Source organism: Mus pahari, chromosome 12 (genome assembly GCF_900095145.1).
Source record: "Mus pahari chromosome 12, PAHARI_EIJ_v1.1, whole genome shotgun sequence".
Lineage (NCBI taxonomy): Eukaryota > Metazoa > Chordata > Mammalia > Rodentia > Muridae > Mus > Mus pahari.
In genome coordinates this window covers 82667363-82689649 of record NC_034601.1, presented here as the reverse complement: position 1 = coordinate 82689649, position 22287 = coordinate 82667363, and the positions used below count along the sequence as shown (strand labels likewise).

Sequence of the window (22287 nt, the reverse complement as noted above, 5' to 3'; positions counted from 1 at the left end):
TTGTAATATCGGGAGTCCCTCAGCTGCTGTTGGGACCGGGCAGTCACGGTGTAATATCGGGAGTCACTCAGCTGCTGTTGGGACGGGGCAGTCGCATTGTAATATCGGGAGTCACTCAGCTGCTATTGGGACGGGGCAGTCACATTGTAATATCGGGAGTCACTCAGCTGCTGTTGGGACAAGGGCAGTCGAATTGTAATATTGGGAGTCACTCAGCTGCCACAGAGCTTTATTGAACCTAGTGCACTATTTGGAAGTTCTCATGGTGAAATTACTAACTGTACCAACAGAAGCAAACCAACAATTAACTTGGTTTTTAATTACCTTACTAAGGCTAGTGCTTAGTTTATTTCATTAACTGGGGCTATTTTTGTACATGTGTGAGTTTATATTTTCTGCTTGCAGCTGTCTCTGTCAATGATCACAGTGCCCTCGCTCAGTTCTGCAAAGATGAAAAGATTGAACTTGTAGTTGTCGGACCAGAGGCCCCTCTGGCTGCAGGTAAACCTTATCTTTCATTGTTAGAACATACACGGTGCCCACAGAAGTCTAGAGATCACTGCATCTGAATCACTTGTCTACAAGGATTTGCAGTACGTTAGAAAAGGAGCTTTCAGCCCTTAAAGTTTAATCTAATCATAATTCATACTCAGTCTGAGTCCATGGAGGCCCTGGATCACCTGGATTTCTGTTTGGTTCTGTAGGAATTGTTGGGGACCTGACCTCTGCAGGAGTACGATGCTTTGGCCCCACAGCACAAGCAGCTCAATTAGAGTCCAGTAAGAAGTTTGCCAAAGAGTTTATGGACCGACATGGAATCCCAACTGCACAGTGGAGAGCGTTCACCAACCCTGAAGATGCCTGCAGCTTTATTATGAGGTGAGCAGAAGGTGATCTTTAAAGGGCAGGTGTTTTAAAAAGTCTTTTTAGTGGTTAAAAAGAAAAAAAAAAAACACAATGTTGCCAGGCAGTGGTGGCGCATGCCTTTAATCCCAGCACTCAAGAGAGGCAGAGGCAGGCAGATTTCTGAGTTCGAGGCCAGCCTGGTCTTCAGAGTGAGTTCCAGGACAGCCAAGGCTATGCAGAGAAACCCTGTCTCAGAAAAAAAAGAAAGTAAGAAAAACAAACAAAAAGAATAAAAAATGTTTACTTCTTAGGCTTTCACAGGTTTATATTGAATTAATTATGGAAATATACTCTCAATAAAATAAGTCATTTCCTTTTTCACCACTAAAATAAGATCAGATTCTCCAGTACTTGGGAGGTAGAAGCTAAAGGATCAATTTAAAGCCAGACTATATGGATCCAAACCAAAAGAAGAAGAAATAAAAAACCATTCTGTGCGTGCTTCTCTTGAATAATCTTGTATGACTATGTGTCGATGTCTTCACTATTGAGAAATCTCTAAGAGGAAATACAGCAACACTAATGGCTATCCTCCTGCTTCAGCCTCCTTAGTGCTGGAATAGTAGGTGTAGTCCACCATACCCAGCAGAGTAACTGAATCTGTAAGCTTTGTTTTTTGTTTTTTTTTAAACAACTTATTTACTCTGTGTGTGCGTGCACGTGCAAGTGTGCGTGTACACATGGCTCACAACTCGACACTTTAATCAGACTATAGCTTGTAAGAGTCAGGTTCTTTCCTTCCACCACGTGGGTTCTAGGAATGAACTCAGGTCAGCCACCTCGCTGACAATAGATCATTCTTTATTCATTCTTCATCCTACAAGGCTCCTTTTTTTTCCAGGGGTAGCAGGCAAGGGAGGACTAAATGCGTAGTCCTGGCCATCACTCTGTAGACCATGCTGGCCTCAAACTCAAGAGATTCACCTGCCTCTGCCTCCCAAGTGCTAAGATTAAAGATGTATGCCACCACTGCCCAGCTCCCACACTGACTGTTGTCACCCTGTACTCATACGCCTTGGGTGAGTGACAGCTCTGTTACTTCTTTGGCTAAGCCTCCTTCCAGATCTCCAGCCCACTCCATTGCTTTGTGTGTTCGTTAAATGGCCTGTGGGCATCTGCCAGTGTTAGTCTCCTATAGCAGTATCCCTTACGTAAGTGAGAGGCTTTGCTTTGTATCTTAAAGATTATCTGTTCTACAGATCTGCTTAGTTTTTAAATGATTCTTCCTTATATGACTTAACTATATGTGGAAAAAGCAAAGTTGTGCATGCTTTATGATCAAAATTACAAAGGAATGTAAAAAAAAAAATCTTGGCAAGAAGTACCTGAAATAATGCTGGAATCATCTTTTTTGTGTACCTTTCACTTTTGCTAACCATCCTGTTAAACAGCACAAAACACTAACTGCTCCCTGTCCTTACAGCGCGAACTTTCCTGCCTTGGTTGTGAAGGCCAGTGGCCTTGCAGCAGGGAAGGGGGTGATTGTGGCAAAGAGCACAGCGGAGGCCTGCAAAGCTGTACAGGAGATGATGCAAGTAGGTGGATGCTCCTGAAAGGTTCTCTGTAGATGGATAGACGCTGCAGCTTTATGGAGGGGGCCTCAGAGTGTACCAAGCACTGGAAAGTTAGTTCTCATTGTACTGTGTGTTACAGATTTACAAACTGGCAAGTCCTGAGCTACACCAATTTCTAAACCATGACTAAACAACTTAGTGTCTGCAACTGAAAGGAGGTCTTTAGCCCATGGGACTTACAGCTCACTCTCCAAGTCCATGAGAACAAAGGCATTTGTCCAGTGTGTTCCAAGTCTTAGAAGTAGAGGATGGGTAGATACAATGTTGCTTTCGTAATCTACTATGATGATTATGACTTAACCTCTTAGAGAAATCCATTTTCACATACTCAGTTTTGTCTAATTTTTGTGGACAAAGCTACATGGTCATCTTCAGGAATAAGGATGTAGTGATGATTATAAAATTACGAGATGTGTCCGTCACATCTGTGCAGTGTGATCTCTGCCTGTAGTCACAGGAAAGACCAGAAAAAAATCCGTGTTACGTCTTGAGACAAGAAAGAATCCTGATGCTTATGTATTTCATAGCTCAATTGGGAGGCAGTTCTGTAAGTCAACTTGGTAAATATTAAAAGCTTTAAAATTTACAAGGATTTTTACTTTTACAATTAGGAAAAGTCTTTTGGAGCAGCTGGTGAAACAGTTGTTGTGGAAGAATTTCTGGAAGGGGAAGAAGTATCTGTGCGTATAACCATCTCTGTGCCTTTAACATACCCTATCACACACACACACACACACACACACACACACACACACACAACCCTTAGCTCTGGCAGCTTCCTGTGAGAACAGAAACCCAGCAGTTTGAGAGGAGGCTGAGACAGCAGGTGTGTTCTCTCTTCATCCCATCTCCCATCCCTATCAACCGCCTGAGAGCCTGAGAAGAGCACACATACCTTAAATCCCAGCACTTGGGAGGTGGCGGGGGGGGGGGGGCTCTTGTCCCCTACAGCATTGCTTCTAAACCTCCATGCGCTGCAACCCTTTCATGTTGTGGTGATCCCCAAATGTGAAAATACTTCTGCTACTTCACAACTGTACTGTTACTGTCATGAATTGCAATGTAAATATCTGATATGCAGGATATCCGATATGTCACTTCTTTCTTTCAAGGGGTCATGACCCACAGGTTGAGAACCACTGGTCTATGCTTTGGTAGGGACACTTGGATTTAAATACTGTGGTTCTATATGTTTGTGGTCTTTGTTTCACTTATTACACAGCACGTGCACCTTAAATACAGTATGAGTGCTGGTGGTCTCAACAGCAGAGAGGTTGATCTTTGTCTATGTTTGTCCCTGGTGCTACAAATGGCAGCTCCTTTACAAGTTGGATACAAGAAGGTCTTCTGGCTCTGGCCATCTGAGTTAGGAATTATTTTTCAAGCTTTCTTCAGAAATGAAACCTTGTCCTCTCAGAAGAGTTCTATTTGACTTTTTCACGTTTAATTTAACTTGATTGGACTGATTTGTCTTCTCCACAGTGCCTGTGCTTCACTGATGGGAAGACGGTAGCGGAAATGCCCCCAGCACAAGACCATAAGAGATTGCTGGATGGAGACGAGGGCCCCAACACTGGGGGGATGGGAGCCTACTGCCCAGCACCTCAGGTACTGTGCATGGCGCTGACGCACAGTCTGACTCTCAACTGTAAAGTTCTCCCATCCCTAACAACCGCCTGAGAGCCTGAGAAAAGCACACACACCTTAAATCTGAGCACTTGGGAGGTGGCGGGGGGGGGGGGGGCTCTGTACAGTCACAGTCAGGGCTACATGGGGGGCCTCTGTCTCAAAAACAAAAACCAGCAAAAGCCAGCAAGTGTCTTTTATGGACTTTGGTAATAGTGATCTTGAGACAACTGTCTGTAACCCTAATTTCCTCAATTAAATTTACTAATATCCATAGATATGTAGGCTTAAAAATTTGGGTAGAATGTACCAGAGGGATTCCTAAGGGGCATGAGATGGGGAGAAAACTTTGAATGTTAGCATTGTGTCTGAGGACTTCTGAGCAAGCTGCTTTTAGCCCTGCCGAGGCAAGAGAGTGACTGTTGCTGATGTCCTATGGGAGGTGGGGGGAGGTGGGTGGGCTGCTTGAATCAGTACAATTGATGTGTCTGGTGAAGTTTTAAAAGTGAAAGTGGACCCAGACTGGCCGTTGTTGCTGAGGGAATCCTCGTCAGTTCCTTTTCTTGCCTCCATTGTGGCCTTGAAGGCTGTAAAGATAAGGGCCAAGGTGAGGAGTTTTTGTTTTAGACAGGTCCCTCTATAGGCCTGGCTGGCTTGGAACTCTTAGACCAGGCTGGTCTCAAATCTACCTGCCCTTGCCTCCCAGATATTAGGATTAATGGAGTACGCCTCCATACCCAGCTTAAAGATAATTTTCAAAACAAAAGTTACATTTAAAGGTTTCTGTGTGTTCCCAGGTTTCTAAGGACTTGTTAGTAAAAATTAAAAACACTATTCTTCAGAGAGCAGTAGACGGCATGCAGCAGGAGGGTACCCCATACACAGGTAAGCAGGCTGGCACAGGTCATCTTTACAGTATCTCTCTGCTTTGCCTAGAACATATTTTCTCTTTTCTACAACGCTAATCACATTGAAATGTTCAATATGAGAGGCTTGTATTCTAGGACTAGAGTTGTGGCTCAGCTGATAAAACGCTTGCCTAGGATGAATAAAGCCCTGGGTTCTAGCTCTACTACCAGAAATTGGGCACAGCGGAACACGCCTGTGATCCCAGTATGTGGGATGTGGAGGTAGAAGCCTCAGAAGTTCAAGGTTATCCTCAGCTTCAGAACGAGCTCAAGGCCAGCCTCAGATGCATGAGACGTACACTGAAACAATTCATGTTCTAGGTTTTAGAGTATTAATGCACTGTTGTTATGCTGTTATAGATTGACTTCCTTTCTTTTTTTTTTTTTTTTTTTCCCCTTTTTTAATATAGGAATTCTTTATGCTGGTATAATGCTGACCAAAGATGGCCCAAAAGTGTTGGAGTTTAATTGCCGTTTTGGTGATCCGGAATGCCAAGTGGGTAACAATACATAAAGTACTGCCTGCTGTGGTGGTACATGTCTTTAATCCTAATACTCTCAGGGCAAAGGCAGATGGAGCTCTGAGTTTGAGACCAGCTTGGTCTACACAGTGAGATCTAGACAGCCAGGCCTACAGAGACAGACTAGACAATGCTGGTGGTAATAACAGTAATAATAACAATAATAACAACAAAAATAGTAGTAGCAGTAATAAACAGCTGCTCTTTAGAAGACAAGCACTGTTTTGCTCTCACTGCTTTTCAGGCCTGAAACACTCACTGTTGAGTGTCAGTCAGTGTCCCTGTGCCCTGTGAGTGAAACCGGAACAATGGAGAAGGGGGGCTACGGAAAGCTCACCGTCCACCTCCTGATTGTGTCCTTCCAGGTCATCCTCCCACTTCTTAAAAGTGACCTCTATGAGGTGATTCAGTCCACCTTGGATGGCCTGCTGAGCGCATCTCTGCCTGTTTGGCTAGAAAACCACAGCGCCGTAACTGTCGTCATGGCGAGTGAAGGGTACCCTGGAGCCTACCCCAAGGGCGTGGAAATTACAGGTGAGGAGCAGCAGGTGAGAGGTTAGCTACAGCGGTGCCCTTCATGCCCTTTCCTGCTCCAAGAGGTGTGAGTGACCCCGTCAGGCTTCCAGTGTGATCCCATCACAGCTCAGCACCTCCACCTTCCCAGAGACTCAGCATGGTTAGCCTGAACAAGTGAGATTTTTAGAGACACAGCTCTGCTTTATTGGGAACAGTGTCCTGGAGAGTGATTTCTGTAGCAGGATTCAAAGTCTGAAAAGTCTAGTCCCCACACCCCCTTTTTTTTACAGGCCATGAGGTATCTGGTTAAATGGTTTTCAGTCTGTTTATGAATGAAAACTAAGTGCTGGGGAAGTTGTGCTTTGCAGCCAAAAACCTCTGTGGTCCCTAACGTGCTATAGTGTAGCTTGGTAGTACTCAAGTGGTATGTTTGGTTCAAGAACTTTATTTATTCTCCTGCCCAGCAAAGTAAGCAAGAAGTCTTGTCACCCTGTGGTCTCACACACTCAGGAATTATGTGCTTTTGGAAGGGAGCAGAAAGATGAGATTGAACCAGGAGCCTATGTGTTGATGAAATTTCTCCTCAGACAGGCTAAGAAGTGAGATAGCAGTTCCGTTAAAGAGTGTTGGACACTACAGCAGGCATGAAGTGGTCTGTGCTGGGTGGCACTGTGTGGTTGGTCTGTGCTGGGTGGCACTGTGTGGCCAAACCCTCAGAGACCTTGGCTACCACAGCGTCACACCAGGGTGTGATGACACTGGGGTCAGGAGACTGAGATAGGGAGATGAGAGAGGGTTACATTGTAACTGACTATTTCACAGTTAAAGAAATAGTGTAGTTATCTTTGAAACCTCTTGTGAAGAAAAGCTAACCATACTTTTAAGTCTCGGCCACTTCAGGCCATTTTTCCCTCCCTCATTGAAACTGTACTTGAGTTCTGTTTTTTTCTCACTCCCCAGAAACTAGAATTTTTAAAATAGGACTGTCTTAGTCAGAGTCAGTGTCTCTCTCTCTCTCTCTCTCTCTCTCTCTCTCTCTCTCTCTCTCTCTCTCTCTCTCTCCCTCCCTCTCCCTTTCTCTTTCTTCCTTTTTTTCTTATTTATCTATATGAGTACACTGTAGCTAGAAGAGGGCATCAGATCCCATTACAGAAGATTGTGAGCCACCATGTGGTTCTTGGGAATTAAACTCAGGAAATCTGGAAGAGCAGCCAGTGCTCTTAACCACTGAGCCAGCTCTCCAGACATTTGTCAGGGTTTCTATTCTTGCACAAATCATCATGACCAAGAAGCAGGTTGGAGAGGAAAGGGTTTATTCAGCTTACACCTCCACACTGCTGTTCATCACAAAGGAAGTCAGGACTAGAACTCAAGCAGGTCAGGGAGCAGGAACTGATGCAGGGGCTATGGAGGGATGTTACTTACTGGCTTGCTTCCCCTGGCTTGCTCAGCTTGCTTTCTTATAGAACCCAGGACTACCAGCCCAGGGGTGGCACCACCCACAGTGGGCCCCCCTACCCTTCATCACTAATTGAGAAAATGCCTTACAGCTGGATCTCATGGAGGCATTTCCTCAAGGGAGGCTCCTTTCTCTGTGATAACTCCAGCTTGTGTCAAGTTGACACACAAAACCAGCCAGTACAAGGAGCATAGGATGAAATGTTATTTCAAAGTCTGTTGTAGAGCATGACTTCAATCCTGGGGCCTGGGAGGAAGAGGCAGGAGGATCGCTGAGTTTAGGGCCGGCATGGTCTACATAGTAAAGCCCCTGTCTCAGAAACAAAGAAGAAACAACAAGAGTTATGAACTCTGCTCTTTTCCAGGGTTTCCTGAGGCCCAGGCGTTAGGACTGCAGGTATTCCATGCGGGCACTGCTCTTAAAGATGGCCGAGTGGTGACCAGCGGGGGCAGGGTCCTCACTGTGACAGCTGTCCAGGAAAACCTCATGTCGGCCCTTACTGAGGCCAGGAAAGGACTTGCTGCTCTAAAGTTTGAGGGGGCCGTTTATAGAAAGGACATTGGCTTCCGTGCTGTGGCCTTCCTCCAGCGGCCCAGGTAAAGACGCCCTCGGAGACGGTCGGGTGCAGGGTCGGAACCAGCCTCTGGGGCTGGGAGGGAACTTGGTTAGCCCCATTTTAAGTCACTGTGTGTTTCCTGTCTGTGAAGCTCACTGGACCTTCGCTTATATTTTGGTTGAAATCTAAACTATTTCTAGGCTGAGATAGGAAGGGCATCTCAAATTCAAGGACAATTTATAGTAAGACTATCACCCACCACATACACATACATAGACACACAAACCTGATCAAAGCAATATTTGAATAAATAATGGAAAATCTTCTTGGCAATTCCTTATCTTTGAAATTTTTGTCAAGATAATAAAGACGGTTCCTCCTTGAGTTATTATATGATTAAATGTTTTTGAACTTGTATCAGAGGCCCTGATTTGTCCCTTTATCTACTACCTGAGTGTTTTTAATCCCTTACTGATTCTATTATTAACATAAATAAATAAACTGTTGGTTGCCACATGAGTGTTTTGATTTTTTTTTTTTTTTTTTTTTAAGAATATCACATACCACGCTGGGCAGTGGTGGCACACCCCTCTAATCATAGCATTCAGGAGGCAGAGGCAGGTGGATATGAGTCCAAGGTCAGCCTGAGTGTTCCAGGGCAGCCAAAGCTCCACACGGAGAAACCCTGTCTCAAGAAAAAGAAAAGGATATCACATTACCTTTCATTAAGTTCTTCCATGGTTGTATGTGTGGTGTGTGTGTGTGCAGCCTGTGTGTATGTATGGGTAGCACATGTGCCTGGTGTCCTCAGGTCAGAGGGCGTTGGGTCCCATGGTCCTGGGTTTAGGGATGATCATGAGCCGACATACAGGTGCTAGAACCAAACCCAAACCATCGGCAAGACCAGCAGGTACTCTTAGTCACTGAGCCGTCGGCAAGACCAGCAGGTACTCTTAGTCACTGAGCCGTCGGCAAGACCAGCAGGTACTCTTAGTCACTGAGCCGTCTCTCAGAAACTGTGCCCTGCGTAAAAGATACGTTCTAAACCCTTTAAAAACTGTGCCAAAGCTTCCCCTTTATAACTTTAAAATATCAAGAAATGGAAATTCTCTGCCTTAAGAGGCTGAAGTTTGATTTGGTTTTTTCCTTTGGCTTGGTCTGCTTTTTTCTTTTTAGACGGAGTCTCACTGACACCCTGGTTGGCCTGAAACTCACAGAGATCCAGTGGCCCGTGGACTTAAATCCTAACTGTAGCAAAGGAGGTGTCCCCCGCAGGGCTGCATATCCTATGAGTGGCCCTGGACTGCAGGCAGGGAGTAGTTGGCTGGCAGTCTTCCCAGAGGCCCAGCAGTTGCCTGTAAAAAACATTTCTTCATCTGTCACTGCGTAGCAGATGCCAGAGTCTCCTCTGCAAGGGAAGAAGAATGAATTCACAGTGCCATTCCCATACTTGATCTCTACATGAGTCTCGTGCTTTCTATAGCAGTATGCAATGGAGTCTCTAGCGCTCTCGGCTATGGGAAGACCTGCAGAGCAGTATATTGCGACAGTAAGAACACATTTTGCATCTTTTATTTTTTTTCAGAATTCTAAACAGTCCTAATTACATTTATAATTTTTTAAAATTTATTTTATGTACATGAGTGCTCTATCAGCATGAACACCTGCACACCAGAAGAGGGCATCAGATCCCATTACAGCTGGTTGTGAGCCACCATGTGGTTGCTAGGAATTGAACTCAGGACCTCTGGAAGAGCAGTCAGTGTTCTTAACCACTGAGTCATCTCTCCAGCCCCCTAATTTTATTATTTTTTTTTTTTATTTGTTTCTGGCATTTCTTTTCTACTCACACTGAAGTTGAAACGAGAGTAGCTGTGATCAAATACTCTGTTTAAAAGTAGAAGGGGCCATGTGAGGTTCTTGTCTGTCATGTCAGCACTGGGGAGGCTGGAGTATGGGGAGCTTGCTACAGAGACACAACAGCAGACTCGTAATCTGCCATGAGAGTCAGATGGAGGGCTGCTCGGTGAGAAAGGACGGATAGTAACCACGGCTGCAGGAAACTGTTCCACCCAGTTGAACAAGACTTAAAAATGACTAGGATGCTACATTTTTATTTCTGTCATCTTTTTTCTATGCCTGCTTTATCACGATTTAGGGGAAAAAAAATGAAGCCAGGTGTGGTAATGCACACCTGTTAACCCCAGCACTGGGAAAGTGAGGGAGGAAGCCTGAAAACCCAAGGCCACCCTCAACTGCAGAGCAAGTCTGAAGCGTGCCTGGGTCAAAGCGGTTTATCTTTAGTATATTACCTCTGCAAGATACACATGATCAAATAAAAGCTGTTCTCGGAATAGGCAATGCAGTCAGATGAGCTGGGAAAGGTGTAAGGCACACTTCATGTCTGCTCCTGCTCTGGAGCCTGGTGGGTACATGTGAAAACCGAGTGTGTGTGTGTGTGTGTGTGTGTGTGTGTGTGTGTGTGTGTGTGTGTGTGTGTGTGNGTGTGTGTGTGTGTGTGTGTGTGTGTGTGTGTGTGTGTGTGTGTGTGTGTGTGTGAGAGAGAGAAAGAGAGAGAGAGAGAGATCTACTCTCCCACCTTATCCTTTGAGAGGGGGTCCCTTAATCAGCCTCAGTTCCCTGGTTTGGCTAGTCTCTGTAAGCCAGCTTGTTTTGGGAACCCCCGGTCTCTACTTCACCAGGCTGGAATTCCAGGCAGGCAGCCGCATCCATCCAGGATTCCTGGGGCAAGTGCTGTTCTCTAACCATTGAGCCATTCCCCTACCCCTTAAGGTTTTTTTAGATGAAAATAATTCTCCCTGATGGTATAGTGGTCCGTGCCTTTTATCCCAGCAGAGGCAAGCAGATCTCTGTGAGTTCCAGGACAGCTAGGCTACAGAAAGAGCCCCTCTCAAATAGTTTCCACTGGCATTAAGCTGATATCCTCGTTTTCGTTTTCATTTCTTTAGGGGCTTGACTTACAAGGACTCCGGAGTAGACATTGCAGCCGGAAATATGCTGGTTAAGAAAATTCAGCCTTTAGCAAAAGCCACCTCCAGACCAGGTAAATTAGACCCTGTACTCTGCTAATAGGTCGATGGTATTGTGAATCGGCTTGGGCCTTTTATTTAGCTGAGGGAAGTTTTTCAAAGTATTGCTAGGTTTCGTCTGATTTATTAAGTGAAGGACATGATCTCCTCCCTGCTTGATTAGTTTTCTGTGTCCATGGAGCTCTCTCAGGAAAGATAGTTCTTACTTGACCCATTGTCAGGAGAAAGTGTGCCAGTATCCATGGCTTATCAGTTTGTTCTCTCCCTCACAGGCTGCAGTGTTGACCTTGGGGGCTTTGCTGGTCTTTTTGATTTGAAAGCAGCTGGTTTCAAAGATCCTCTTCTGGCCTCTGGGACAGATGGTGTTGGAACTAAACTAAAGGTAACCAGACTCTTGTGATTAAGGGCTTTGTGAAAGAGAAAAGGGAATTTGTCTTTCAAATGAATTTTGTTTATCAAATAGACATTTTCTTCTTAACAGGCATGAGCTAAAAAGAGGCATGGCAACTAACCATTTATTGCAACCATGTAGCTCAAGTGCAGGTGCAGGTTTGAAACAGTAGTGTTCCAGTTCCATTGGTTGAAAGCATGTTTTAAAGAAGAGAGGGGACAGTGTAGCCTGAAAGAGTGTAGTGTTCTCTGTGTTGAGGTTCTGAGCAGCTAGCCAAAGGCAGCAGTGGCGTTTGCAAAGCTCTGGGTGAACCAGCGAGATAAGAGGTAGAGCTTACTCTGTGTGGTTGTTTATATTCTACAGATTGCCCAGCTGTGCAGGAAGCACGATTCCATCGGGCAGGATCTGGTCGCCATGTGTGTGAACGACATCCTCGCCCAGGGCGCAGAGCCCCTCTTCTTCCTTGACTACTTTTCCTGTGGGAAGCTCGACCTCAGCACAACTGAAGCTGTGGTTGCTGGAATTGCTGCAGCTTGCCAGCGGGCTGGCTGTGCCCTGCTGGGTATGACCATGGACCCATGGGGCCTCTGCCCGGCCTGTCTGGCATGTAGAGCTTAAACGGGCCTTGTTATGGCTGGACTTTACATCACCAAACAGGAAGGAAGTGTACACAAAACCACTTGCGTTCATCTTACACACACACACTGTCTCAACTGCCCAACCCCCAGGCAGGCTTATCTTTCTCTTCTGTTCATCTTCAGGTTTCTCAAGAGCCTCCCTGGCCAGACCTAGGCCTTTTTCCTCCTGACTGAGCCTGCAGTGGAGAGATGGGCTCCTGGGAGTGCATATGTTAAACTATAGTTTCTCAGGAGTGACATAATCAAAAAAAAAAAAAATGTAACCAGGTGGTGATGGCACTTCTTTGAGTCCCAAAACGCAGGAGGCAGAGGCAGGAGACTCTCTGTGAGTTCAAGACCAGCCTAGTTTACAGAGCTAGCTTCAAGACAGCCAAGGTTACACAAAGAAGCCCTCTCTGGTGTGGGCATGGAATGTAACCTCAATTTTAAAGACATTCTGCTTTGCCATATATGAGGGAGGTTTGTTAAGCAAAATTAATTTTTAAGTAGATCAATAGTTCCATTGAACTATTTCATTTCAGAGTTGGTGTACTGGTGTGTGCCTGTAATCAATCCTAGCAGTTGGGGGCTGAAACAGAAAGATTGTTAAGAGTTTGAGCCAGCCCAGGCTATATAGCAAGACTCTTGTCTCAATGGAAAAAACAAGTCAGATCTCAAGGCCAAAAGTTGCCTTTCAACTGCTTTTACAGTAGTTTCTATGCTGGGGTCTGCTGCTTCCCTCTTCTACCCGCGTGTGCTATAGATCTAGCCCTGTGCTGCAGGTGAGGGCATTGCATGAAAGATGGAGTGATCAGAAAGCCAACTAAGGGCTGGAGACCTGGCTCAGCAGTTAAGAGCACTTGCTGCTCTTCCAGGCAACCTGGGCTTGGGTCCTAGAGCCCACATATCAGCTCGCAGTTACTCCAGTTCCAAGGCACCCAATGCCCTCTTCTGCCCTCTGGGTACCAGGCGCATACAAAACACTCATACACGTACAATGTTAAATCTCTTTTTTAGAAAACAAAATCAAACATGGAAATACTTGTGAAATCACACTAGTGTGGAATGTTGTAAAATCCAGCTAAACATTCACAAGTCAGGGTAGAGATGTCTGATGGCCGTGTAAGGAAGGCCTGTGGCATGACCGCCTCACTGTAGACATTAGCTCTCTCCCTAGAAACCAGGAAGCGAATACAGTGTGAGGTATAGCTATGCACTAATGGTTTGTGCTTAATGTGGCTTCTGTCACTGCTTAAGCATATTCATAAGGATTCAGGATGTCCTTGTCCTTGTCTCTCCAGGTGGGGAGACAGCAGAGATGCCCGACATGTACCCTCCTGGAGAGTATGATCTTGCTGGGTTTGCTGTTGGTGCTATGGAGAGACACCAGAAGCTCCCCCAGCTAGAAAGGATCACCGAAGGGGATGCTGTTATTGGAGTGGCTTCGTCTGGTCTTCACAGCAATGGGTTTAGCCTTGTGAGGAAGATCGTGGAGAGATCTTCTCTCCAGTACTCCTCCCCAGCGCCTGGTGGTTGTGGAGATCAGACCTTAGGTAAACAAACTCTTGCTGTCCTACTTGGAGATGTCTGAGCAGCACTTGGGGGTAACCCAGATCACCTAGAACTAGGATGGATGGAAGGGGTGCACTGCCCTGTGGTTTTCCTGCCTGGACTGCATGACAGAACCGATGTGTTCTGCATGCAAAGCCCTAACATTGTTCGTTTCAGAATGGCTTCTTTGGGTTTCTGTGTGTGGGCTAAGTTTTGGATTATCTCTCCAACCCACAGGGGACTTACTTCTAACTCCAACCAGGATCTACAGCCATTCACTGCTGCCTATCATACGTTCAGGACATGTCAAAGCTTTTGCTCATATTACTGGAGGTGGATTGCTGGAAAACATCCCCAGAGTCCTCCCTCAGAAGTTTGGAGTAGATTTAGGTAAGCTCATTGCTGGAAAGCATCCCAGTCGTCCCTCAGCAGTCTGAAGTGGATTTGGATAAGCTCACCCAAGCAAATTTCTGATTTAAGAAAACAAAAGGTTGAAGGGAAAAAAATCTACTGTGAATGTGAGTGCATGCACAGTCATACATGTACTATGGGTGTGAATGTATGCAGTCATACATGTACTGTGGGTGTGAGTGCATGCATTCATACATGTACTGTGGGTGTGAGTGCATGCAATCATACATGGTAGGTGCGAGTCGGTACAGTCATACATGGGAGATAGTTTTTTGTTTGTTTGGCTGGTTGGTTTTGTTTTTGAGATAGGGTTTCTGTTTGTAGCCCTGGTTGTCCTGGAATTCATTCATATTCTCTGTCTCTCTCTCTCTCTCTCTCTCTCTCTCTCTCTCTCTCTCTCTCTCTCTCAACCAGGCCAGCCTTGAACACATGCAGATTACCCTCTGCCTCTAGAGTGTATACCCCACACAACCTCACACAATGTTTTTTAATGCGTTCATGTTGACTATTATCTATCCCATATGATTAAGAGTGTCATTTTTCACTCTGGCATCATGGTGCCATTCAAAAAGTTTCTTTCTTTGAATTAGAGATGTTCAACCATGTAGCCATATTCCTGAGAGCCTTTTTCATTTTTTTCAATCATACATTATCTCTATACGTAGTCCAGGCTAGCCTTGAGCTTTCTGCCTCAGCTTCCCTGCATATTAGAGGCATGTCCTGCTGTGCCCAGCTTATATCCATTTCTTTTATAAGTTCTTCAGAAAGCTTCAAAAAGCTTTTCTTTCTTTTTTTAAGAATTTAGCTGCTTATTAATATAATGTCTACTTTTCACAGTAGCACCATTTCTTGTGGAAGAATATTCTGTTTTATACATTTGTTGCTTCTAACTTTACATTGCTATTGGCTTTTGACTCTGACATCATGGTAAGCATTTGTGGTGACTGAATCCTCTGAACTCGCTCAGATCCATAATGGACTTGAACCTAATGGGGAGCTGGAGAGACGGCTCAGCATCAAGAGCACTTGTTGCTCCATAGGGGACCCAGGGTCATTTTCCAGCACCCACAAAGCTGCTCACAACCATCCCTAACACAGCTCCCTGGGATCTGACCCCTTCTCCTGAACACCAAGGCACAAGGCACATATGGTGCACAGACATACATGCAAGTAAAATACTAATAAACCTAACTGGGGAAAGACCTGTAGACAAGTTGTTTTTTAAATTACGTTTAAAAAAAAACCAAATCTTATTATCAGGACAGGTGTGGTAGCCCACACTTTTAATCCGCACACTCTGGAAGCAGAAGCAGATGATCTCCATGAGTTCAAGACCAACCTCGTCTACATAAGGAGTCCCAGGTCAGCTAGGACTATAGAATGAGACCTGTTTCAAACAAACATAAACTGGTTATCATACAGATATACTAAGTAAGCAGAGGAATCAATAATCAACTCTGTCATCTAATCAAAGCTCAGTTCTGGGCAGAGGCAGGTGGATTTCTGAGTTCGAGGCCAGCCTGGTCTACAGAGTGAGTTCCAGGACAGCCAGGGCTATACAGAGAAACCCTGTCTCGAAAAACNAAAAAAAAAAAAAAAAAGCTCAGTTCTGGGCTGGAGACGTGCTAGGTCTATTGCAGAGGAGCCAGATTCAGTCCTCATATCACATGGCAGCTTATAACCATTTGTAACTCCAGCCCCGAGGGCACTAAGCACACATGTGGTGCACATACATGCTACATACATACATACATACAGCAGAGCACTCATACATACAGAATATATGTATCTGGAGAACATGCCTAGTACATGCATACATGGTCTGTGTGCAATGTTGCAGATGCCTTCCTCCCTCCTTAAGAAATTTTAAATAAAAGTCCACCTTAGGGTTTTTCTCGCTGTGATACGACCATGACCAAAGACAATTTACGGAAGGAAGGGTTTATTTTATCTTACAACTCTCACGTCACAGTCTATCACTGAGGGAAGTCAGAGCAGGAACTCAAGGCAGAACCTGGTGATAGTAACTGAGTCAGAGACCGTGGAGGGGTGCTGCTTACTGCCTTGTGCCCTGTGGCTTGCTCAGGACCACTGATGGCAGTGAGCTGGCCCTCCCCATCAGTCACTAAAAAATGCTTGCCCACAGGCTTGCGTGTCTCGGAGGCAGTTTCCCCGCTCAGATCACTCTAGCTATGTCAAACTGACAAAAAATTCCAACCAGGACTAAAGCTAAAATATCTTTTAGACTCATCCTAAATAGTTCAGTATAGCTTTTGTAAATCAAATCCTATATAACCTGTACACTCCAAAATATAAATATCCATGTTACTTTATTATTGAAGGATTTTGTGCCAGTGTCTGTAATAAGCCTTTACTTGATGTGTCTGATGAGAGGTTCCATGTATTGCTTGTGACAAAGGAGGAGCTGCAAGTCAGCTCAAACTAAATTTTAAAAGTAATTCAAGGAACATGGTATTTATCAGAAAACATTCTGTAGCAGAACTGCCCTCCAAGGAACTCTGCACAATATTTAGGGGACATCTTGTCATCACTGAGATTAAGCTAAACATTTACAAAAGGTGGTGTGCCAATCTAAACCATTAGAGGGTTCTAAAGATCTGGTAAGTTCATGAAACATAGAACATACCTCCTCCAAGTATCAGTACTGACAGAACTGGGATCTGAGAGGACTTTTGTCCTACACAGCATGGTGGTGTGGCTAGGACTCCCTATGGGACAGTAGATTAATTGGGTGACTCTTGTTTTAAGATGCCTGCACCTGGAGGGTCCCCAAGATCTTCTCATGGCTACAGCAGGAAGGACAGCTCTCTGAAGAAGAAATGGCCAGGACATTCAACTGTGGGATTGGAGCTGCCCTGGTGGTGTCACAGGACCAGGCAGAGCAGATTCTGCATGACATTCGGCAGCAGCAGGAGGAAGCCTGGGTGATAGGCAGTGTTGTTGCCTGTCCTGAAGGTAACAGCTCCTTCTTGGCTTTTAGGTTTATAATCTTGAATATAACTCAGTCTCTGCCTGTCAAGCTCTGTACCTTTCTTCCAGCCACTGCCATGCCATCTGTCTTTACACAGACACATCATGAGCCGTCTACACTGGTGCCAGAACACATTTGTTTCCACTTTGGAACTTTGACATCTCTGGGTAGTACTCACACACACAGCCGCACTGCACAGGATTATCTCCCTGGATAAAGTCACTAACAAAATACCTCATGGTTCTGCCTGGAGGTTTAGCTCAACCCAAGCATTAGTGAGTGAACACCCTGACCAGGTCTCTGTGTTGGTCAGAACTCATCTGAATTTGACAGGGTGGCAGGCTGAGCTGTTCAGACAGCTAACAGTGATGTCGGCAGGTTCTCCCAGGGCTTCGTAATACCATCCTTCAGCTTATACTGTAGTAAGAAGCCCCCCCTTTCTCAAAACAGCATACTATGTCAGTCTTGAGTGGCCTTTCTGGGTCGCATGCCTCCCACAAGGCCAGGATATCGTAACACTGTGTGAATGGGCTCATTGGGAAGGTTGACAGGTTATGGAGACCATGGGCAGGCATTCTTTTATGTAGCTATGCTTCAGTGTGCTGATGTGTTCTACAGTAGTTCCTCATTGAAGTAGTAATTACATATGTTCACCTTCAGTATGGTTTTAAAAGTGAGAGATGGTAAATGTTATTAATCTGGTATTTTAGTTCCTGTATATTTTATTTTCAGCATAAAATACAATACTTTAAGTTTTCGTATGATGTTTTTCTATTATTCCTATTAATTCATAGTTGTTCTTATTTATGCATATAATTGAAATGAAGATTCCCCTCGTGTCAGAGTTAAGAATCTGATTGAAACCATACAAACAAATGGGTCATTGGTGGCAAATGGCTTCCTGAGAAGTAATTTCCCTGTCCAACAAAAGAAGGCAAGAGTGGCTGTCTTAATATCTGGAACAGGTAAAGAAAGCATGGCTTTTCTTCATCACCGCTCATACAGACCAGACGGGGTGGGGAGGGGCTTGGATAATAAGCATGCTCTAGCCAAACCTCTGATGGGGGAATCAAGAAAGGGGATGTGGTGGCCAGGCGTGGTGGCGCGCACCTTTAATCCCAGCACTCGGGAGGCAGAGGCAGACGGATTTCTGAGTTCGAGGACAGCCTGGTGTACAAAGTGAGTTCCAGAACAGCCAGGGCTACACAGAGAAACCCTGTCTGGAAACACCAAAAAAAGGGGGGCTGGGGGGGATATGGGAAATATGTCTAAGAGAAAGAAAGGACAGCCTGGTGGTGCAGCCTTTAATCTCAGCACTTGGGAGGCGCCTAGTCTGCATTGTGAGTTCCAAGCCAAACAGGACTACACAGTGAGACCCTGCCTCCAGAAACCACCAGGAGAGGTTCCTCGGCCACTGGGGGCACGTGCTGCTCTTGCAGAGGACCTAGGTAGTATTCCCAGCACCCTCACAGTGAGTCAAAGTCACCCCTACCTCCAGAGCCTCTGATGCCCTCCTCTGATGTCTGGGCAGCAGGCACATATGGTGTATATTCCTACATGTGGGCAAAGCATTCACACATAAAATAAAATCTTAAAAACAAAACGTAACGAAACAAAAGGATAAAGGATTCAACCTCTTTTGTGTCTCAATAGGTAGAAAAGCTTAAAAGCTGAAGTAATAATTACATGTGTTCACCATCAGTATGTTCTTAAGTGTGAGAAATGATGAATGTCATTAACCTAGTATTTTAGCCTTTGAGAATACAATATAATATTCTAAAATTGTCTTTTATTAAAAGTAAGACCTGGGTAGGAGAACATTTGATTCTATTGGTCACCGCAGTGACTTTGCTGTTGGCTTTCAGAATCACCACGTAACCTGGGCTGGCCTGGCCGCGGCCTTCCTAGTGCGGGGATTTAGTGGGGGCCACCACACCCAGCTTTGTTTTCCCACGATAGCACTGCCCTGAACAATGTGTTGTCGGAGGCATCGTCTTCAGACGATGGCCCAGTGCTGTGGCTGCCTGCAGGGTGCTCTTACAGTTTCAACATCTTTTAGGCCCAAGGTCATGATAAAACAAAGAGGCCGCCGTGAGGAGCAAGGACATCTCAAGGAGGACCGAGCTCTCAGAAGTGTCCGCTCACTTGCTTTCCTGCTTTTTCAGGGTCGAACCTCCAGGCGCTCATAGACAGCACCCGGGATCCCAAGAGCTCCTCACACATTGTTCTCGTCATCTCCAACAAAGCTGCCGTAGCTGGCTTAGACCGAGCAGAGCGAGCCGGTATTCCCACCAGGGTGAGTGACTACAGAAGAGGCCTTCCTGCAGGCCGGGCGTGGTGGGCGGGTGCTTGGCTTGCTTAGTGCCAAGCTTAGCCTGGAGCCGCAGATGTACCACTGTGCCCACACCTCCAGCCCTTGCGAGCTATACTGAAACTCACACTCTGCTCTCACAAGGCTGCGGATGCTTGTGTAATTGTGGGGCTTCCCAGTTTGGGGTGGGTGCTGGGTTTGCTTTCCTGCTGCATCCTGCTCGTTCCTCAGCCACCCTCTAGTGGGTGCAGCTTTACGGCTGAAGTGAAGTCTCTGCGAGGTTGGGTTTAAATCACCGCTGATCCTCTGAGAATCAGCTGCTTACCTTTCCCTGTTCCAGGTAATTAATCACAAACTATATAAAAATCGTGCTGAGTTTGACAATGCAGTTGACCGCGTCCTGGAAGAGTTCTCTGTAGACATCGTCTGTCTTGCAGGGTTCATGAGGATCCTCTCCGGGCCCTTTGTCAGAAAATGGGACGGTAAGCCAGCACTTCTCCCAGTCACGGGGTCAACACGGTAGAAAGTGCCCAGGTGGTCACTCAGCTGGTCTGGCTGTCACTAATCCCTGTCTCTTACTGCAAGACACATTTTCCTGTCAGTAGAATTGGAAGTCTGCGAAAAGTGAGACTCAGCGCACACCTTTAGCCCCAGCATCCTGAAGCTGAGGCAGGCCAGTGTGCTCATTTAGGACATACTCTCTCAAACTCAGAGTGAAGGAACGGGAGAAAAAAAGAAGGAAGATCCCAAGATGAAGGGAGAGCTGGGCAGAGATCAGCCTTAATATAATCAGTTTAAGGCCAAGACCCTGTCGCAAAAACCAAGTCATTTTGTGGTCAAGAGCACTTGTTGCTCTTGCAGAGGACCTGAGTTCAGTTCTAGCACCACCCACATGACAGCTCACAACTATCCGTCACTCCATTTCCAGGGGTCCCAACACCTTCTTCTGGCCTCTTCAGGCCCCAGGCACGTTTCTGGTGCACAGGCATACATGCAAGCAAAGCTCCCAAATTAAGATAATAGAGAACAGCAGTAGCCGGGGCTGGTTCTGCAGGAGGGCACTTACCTACCTAGCATGGGCCGGGTCCTGGTACCACAGAAAGACTTGAGACCCAAGCCCTCCTGTATAATACACAAGATGACAAGCATGGCATTGTCATTAAAACTGTGCAGTATCTACGGTCTCTTGTTTCCTTTCCCCTTGCTCTTTATTTACTAAGCAGGGAGCAGTGGGTCACCTCAGTATGCTGTGGCAGTGAGAGGACACTGTAGGGTTAGGTGCCTCCTCCCACTGTGTGTCCCCTAGGGATTGAACGCAATCATCAAGCATGGTGGCCTGTACCCCTGTCAGCCATCTTGCCAGCCCTGTTCTCTTCCTAAGACCTCTGACTGCAGCCTAGTTTGGTCATTGGTCTGCACATGAGTGGCACCTTCCCACCAGAGTTCATTTCCTAAGATAGATGTAGTTATCTCTTGTTCCTTGAGCAGAGTAAACGGGACCTAAGGTTTCTGACTCCACCCTCTTGCTTTCTAGGGAAAATGCTCAACATCCACCCCTCCTTGCTCCCTTCATTTAAGGGTTCAAATGCCCACGAGCAAGTCCTGGAAGCTGGAGTCACAATTACTGGGTGTACCGTACACTTTGTCGCTGTGAGTATGTCTGTTCCTACCAAGCTTTTGCCCCTGGCGTCTGGCTGCCATCTACACTGGCTGGAAAGGTTGAAAACGTTTGCTTCTTTTTTCAGGAAGATGTAGACGCAGGACAAATCATCCTGCAGGAAGCTGTCCCTGTGCACAGGGGTGACACTGTGGCAACGCTGTCTGAACGGGTCAAAGTAGCAGAACATAAGATCTTTCCTGCCGCCCTCCAGCTGGTGGCCAGCGGGGCTGTGCAACTGCAAGAAGATGGCAAGCTCCACTGGACCAATGAGCAGTGAGCGGTCCTGATGCAGAAGTGGGCCCAGCGCTGAGAGAGGCAGGGCTTTGCTGGATGCCTCTTCATCGTGACCATGGCCCAACTGAAATACCTGCTAGCAAATAGACTTTAGTCCTTACCCGCTGCCATTTTTTTTAATAAATAGGTTCATTAAAAAAAAAACTTATCTAGCATTTTTTTTAAGACATCCAGAAGTAGGATGGTCTGGTCTAGGCCGCCAACATCCTGAGCATATACGAACCCAGACGAGAGATCTCCAAGCTTCCTGCTTTTCTTGCTTTCCTGCTCCCAGACACTCATGAGCAAGCAATGACCACACGCGGCCCAAAGCCAGCCAGCCAGCCAGCCCGCCCTGAGCTGCTGAGCTGCCGAGCAGCTGGCACAACAGGATTCCTCACCTGAGGGCACTTAGAGACCGTGTTGAAACCTCTCTTAAGCTTTAAATTCAAAACAACAGCAGATCCTTAAACTGCAGCCTTAAAAGAAGAAGCTAAACCAGGCCTGGTGGCGCACGCCTTTAATCCCAGCACTCGGGAGGCAGAGGCAGGCGGATTTCTGAGTTCGAGGCCAGCCTGGTCTATAAAGTGAGTTCCAGGCCAGCCAGGGCTACACAGAGAAACCCTGTCTCGAAAAACCAAAAAAAAAAAAGAAGAGGCTAAGCAATCCAGGATGTGGTGGAGCGGGCCTTTAATCCCATCGCACAGATGGCAGGCAGGTCTCTGTGAGTTCAAGGCCAGACTGGTCTACAGATAAGAGTTCCTGGACAGCCAGGGCTAGGGCTACACAAAGAAACCGCCCCACACGGTCAAAGGGACGGTTGGCAGATGGGAAGGAAATCCCATGGGCTACTGAAACCACTTACATAGAAATCAGCTACTAGAAGTCGGTGTGAACCTATGATCTGCAGGTTAGAATGTTCAGTTTGACCTCTGTACTCAAGATTAACAACACAGTACATTAAT

The 22287-nt window shown here is 46.0% G+C and overlaps 1 protein-coding gene across 1 annotated transcript in view; it reads left to right on the top strand.

The window, feature by feature from the left end:
* Window positions 1–21476, top strand: part of Gart (phosphoribosylglycinamide formyltransferase, phosphoribosylglycinamide synthetase, phosphoribosylaminoimidazole synthetase) — a 26450-nt gene extending 4974 nt beyond the window's left edge. The window contains exons 3-22 of the mRNA XM_021209009.2: window positions 406–501; window positions 705–879; window positions 2330–2441; window positions 3092–3160; window positions 3963–4088; window positions 4904–4991; window positions 5425–5510; window positions 5901–6069; window positions 7875–8106; window positions 11036–11130; window positions 11389–11498; window positions 11871–12069; window positions 13426–13677; window positions 13913–14065; window positions 16856–17062; window positions 17906–18043; window positions 19244–19374; window positions 19730–19871; window positions 20924–21039; window positions 21135–21476. Coding sequence (XP_021064668.1) covers window positions 406–501; window positions 705–879; window positions 2330–2441; window positions 3092–3160; window positions 3963–4088; window positions 4904–4991; window positions 5425–5510; window positions 5901–6069; window positions 7875–8106; window positions 11036–11130; window positions 11389–11498; window positions 11871–12069; window positions 13426–13677; window positions 13913–14065; window positions 16856–17062; window positions 17906–18043; window positions 19244–19374; window positions 19730–19871; window positions 20924–21039; window positions 21135–21326 — 2888 coding nt within the window. The 3' untranslated portion in view covers window positions 21327–21476. The remainder of the gene's footprint in view (window positions 1–405; window positions 502–704; window positions 880–2329; window positions 2442–3091; window positions 3161–3962; window positions 4089–4903; window positions 4992–5424; window positions 5511–5900; window positions 6070–7874; window positions 8107–11035; window positions 11131–11388; window positions 11499–11870; window positions 12070–13425; window positions 13678–13912; window positions 14066–16855; window positions 17063–17905; window positions 18044–19243; window positions 19375–19729; window positions 19872–20923; window positions 21040–21134) is intronic.
* Window positions 21477–22287: the final 811 nt, after the last annotated feature.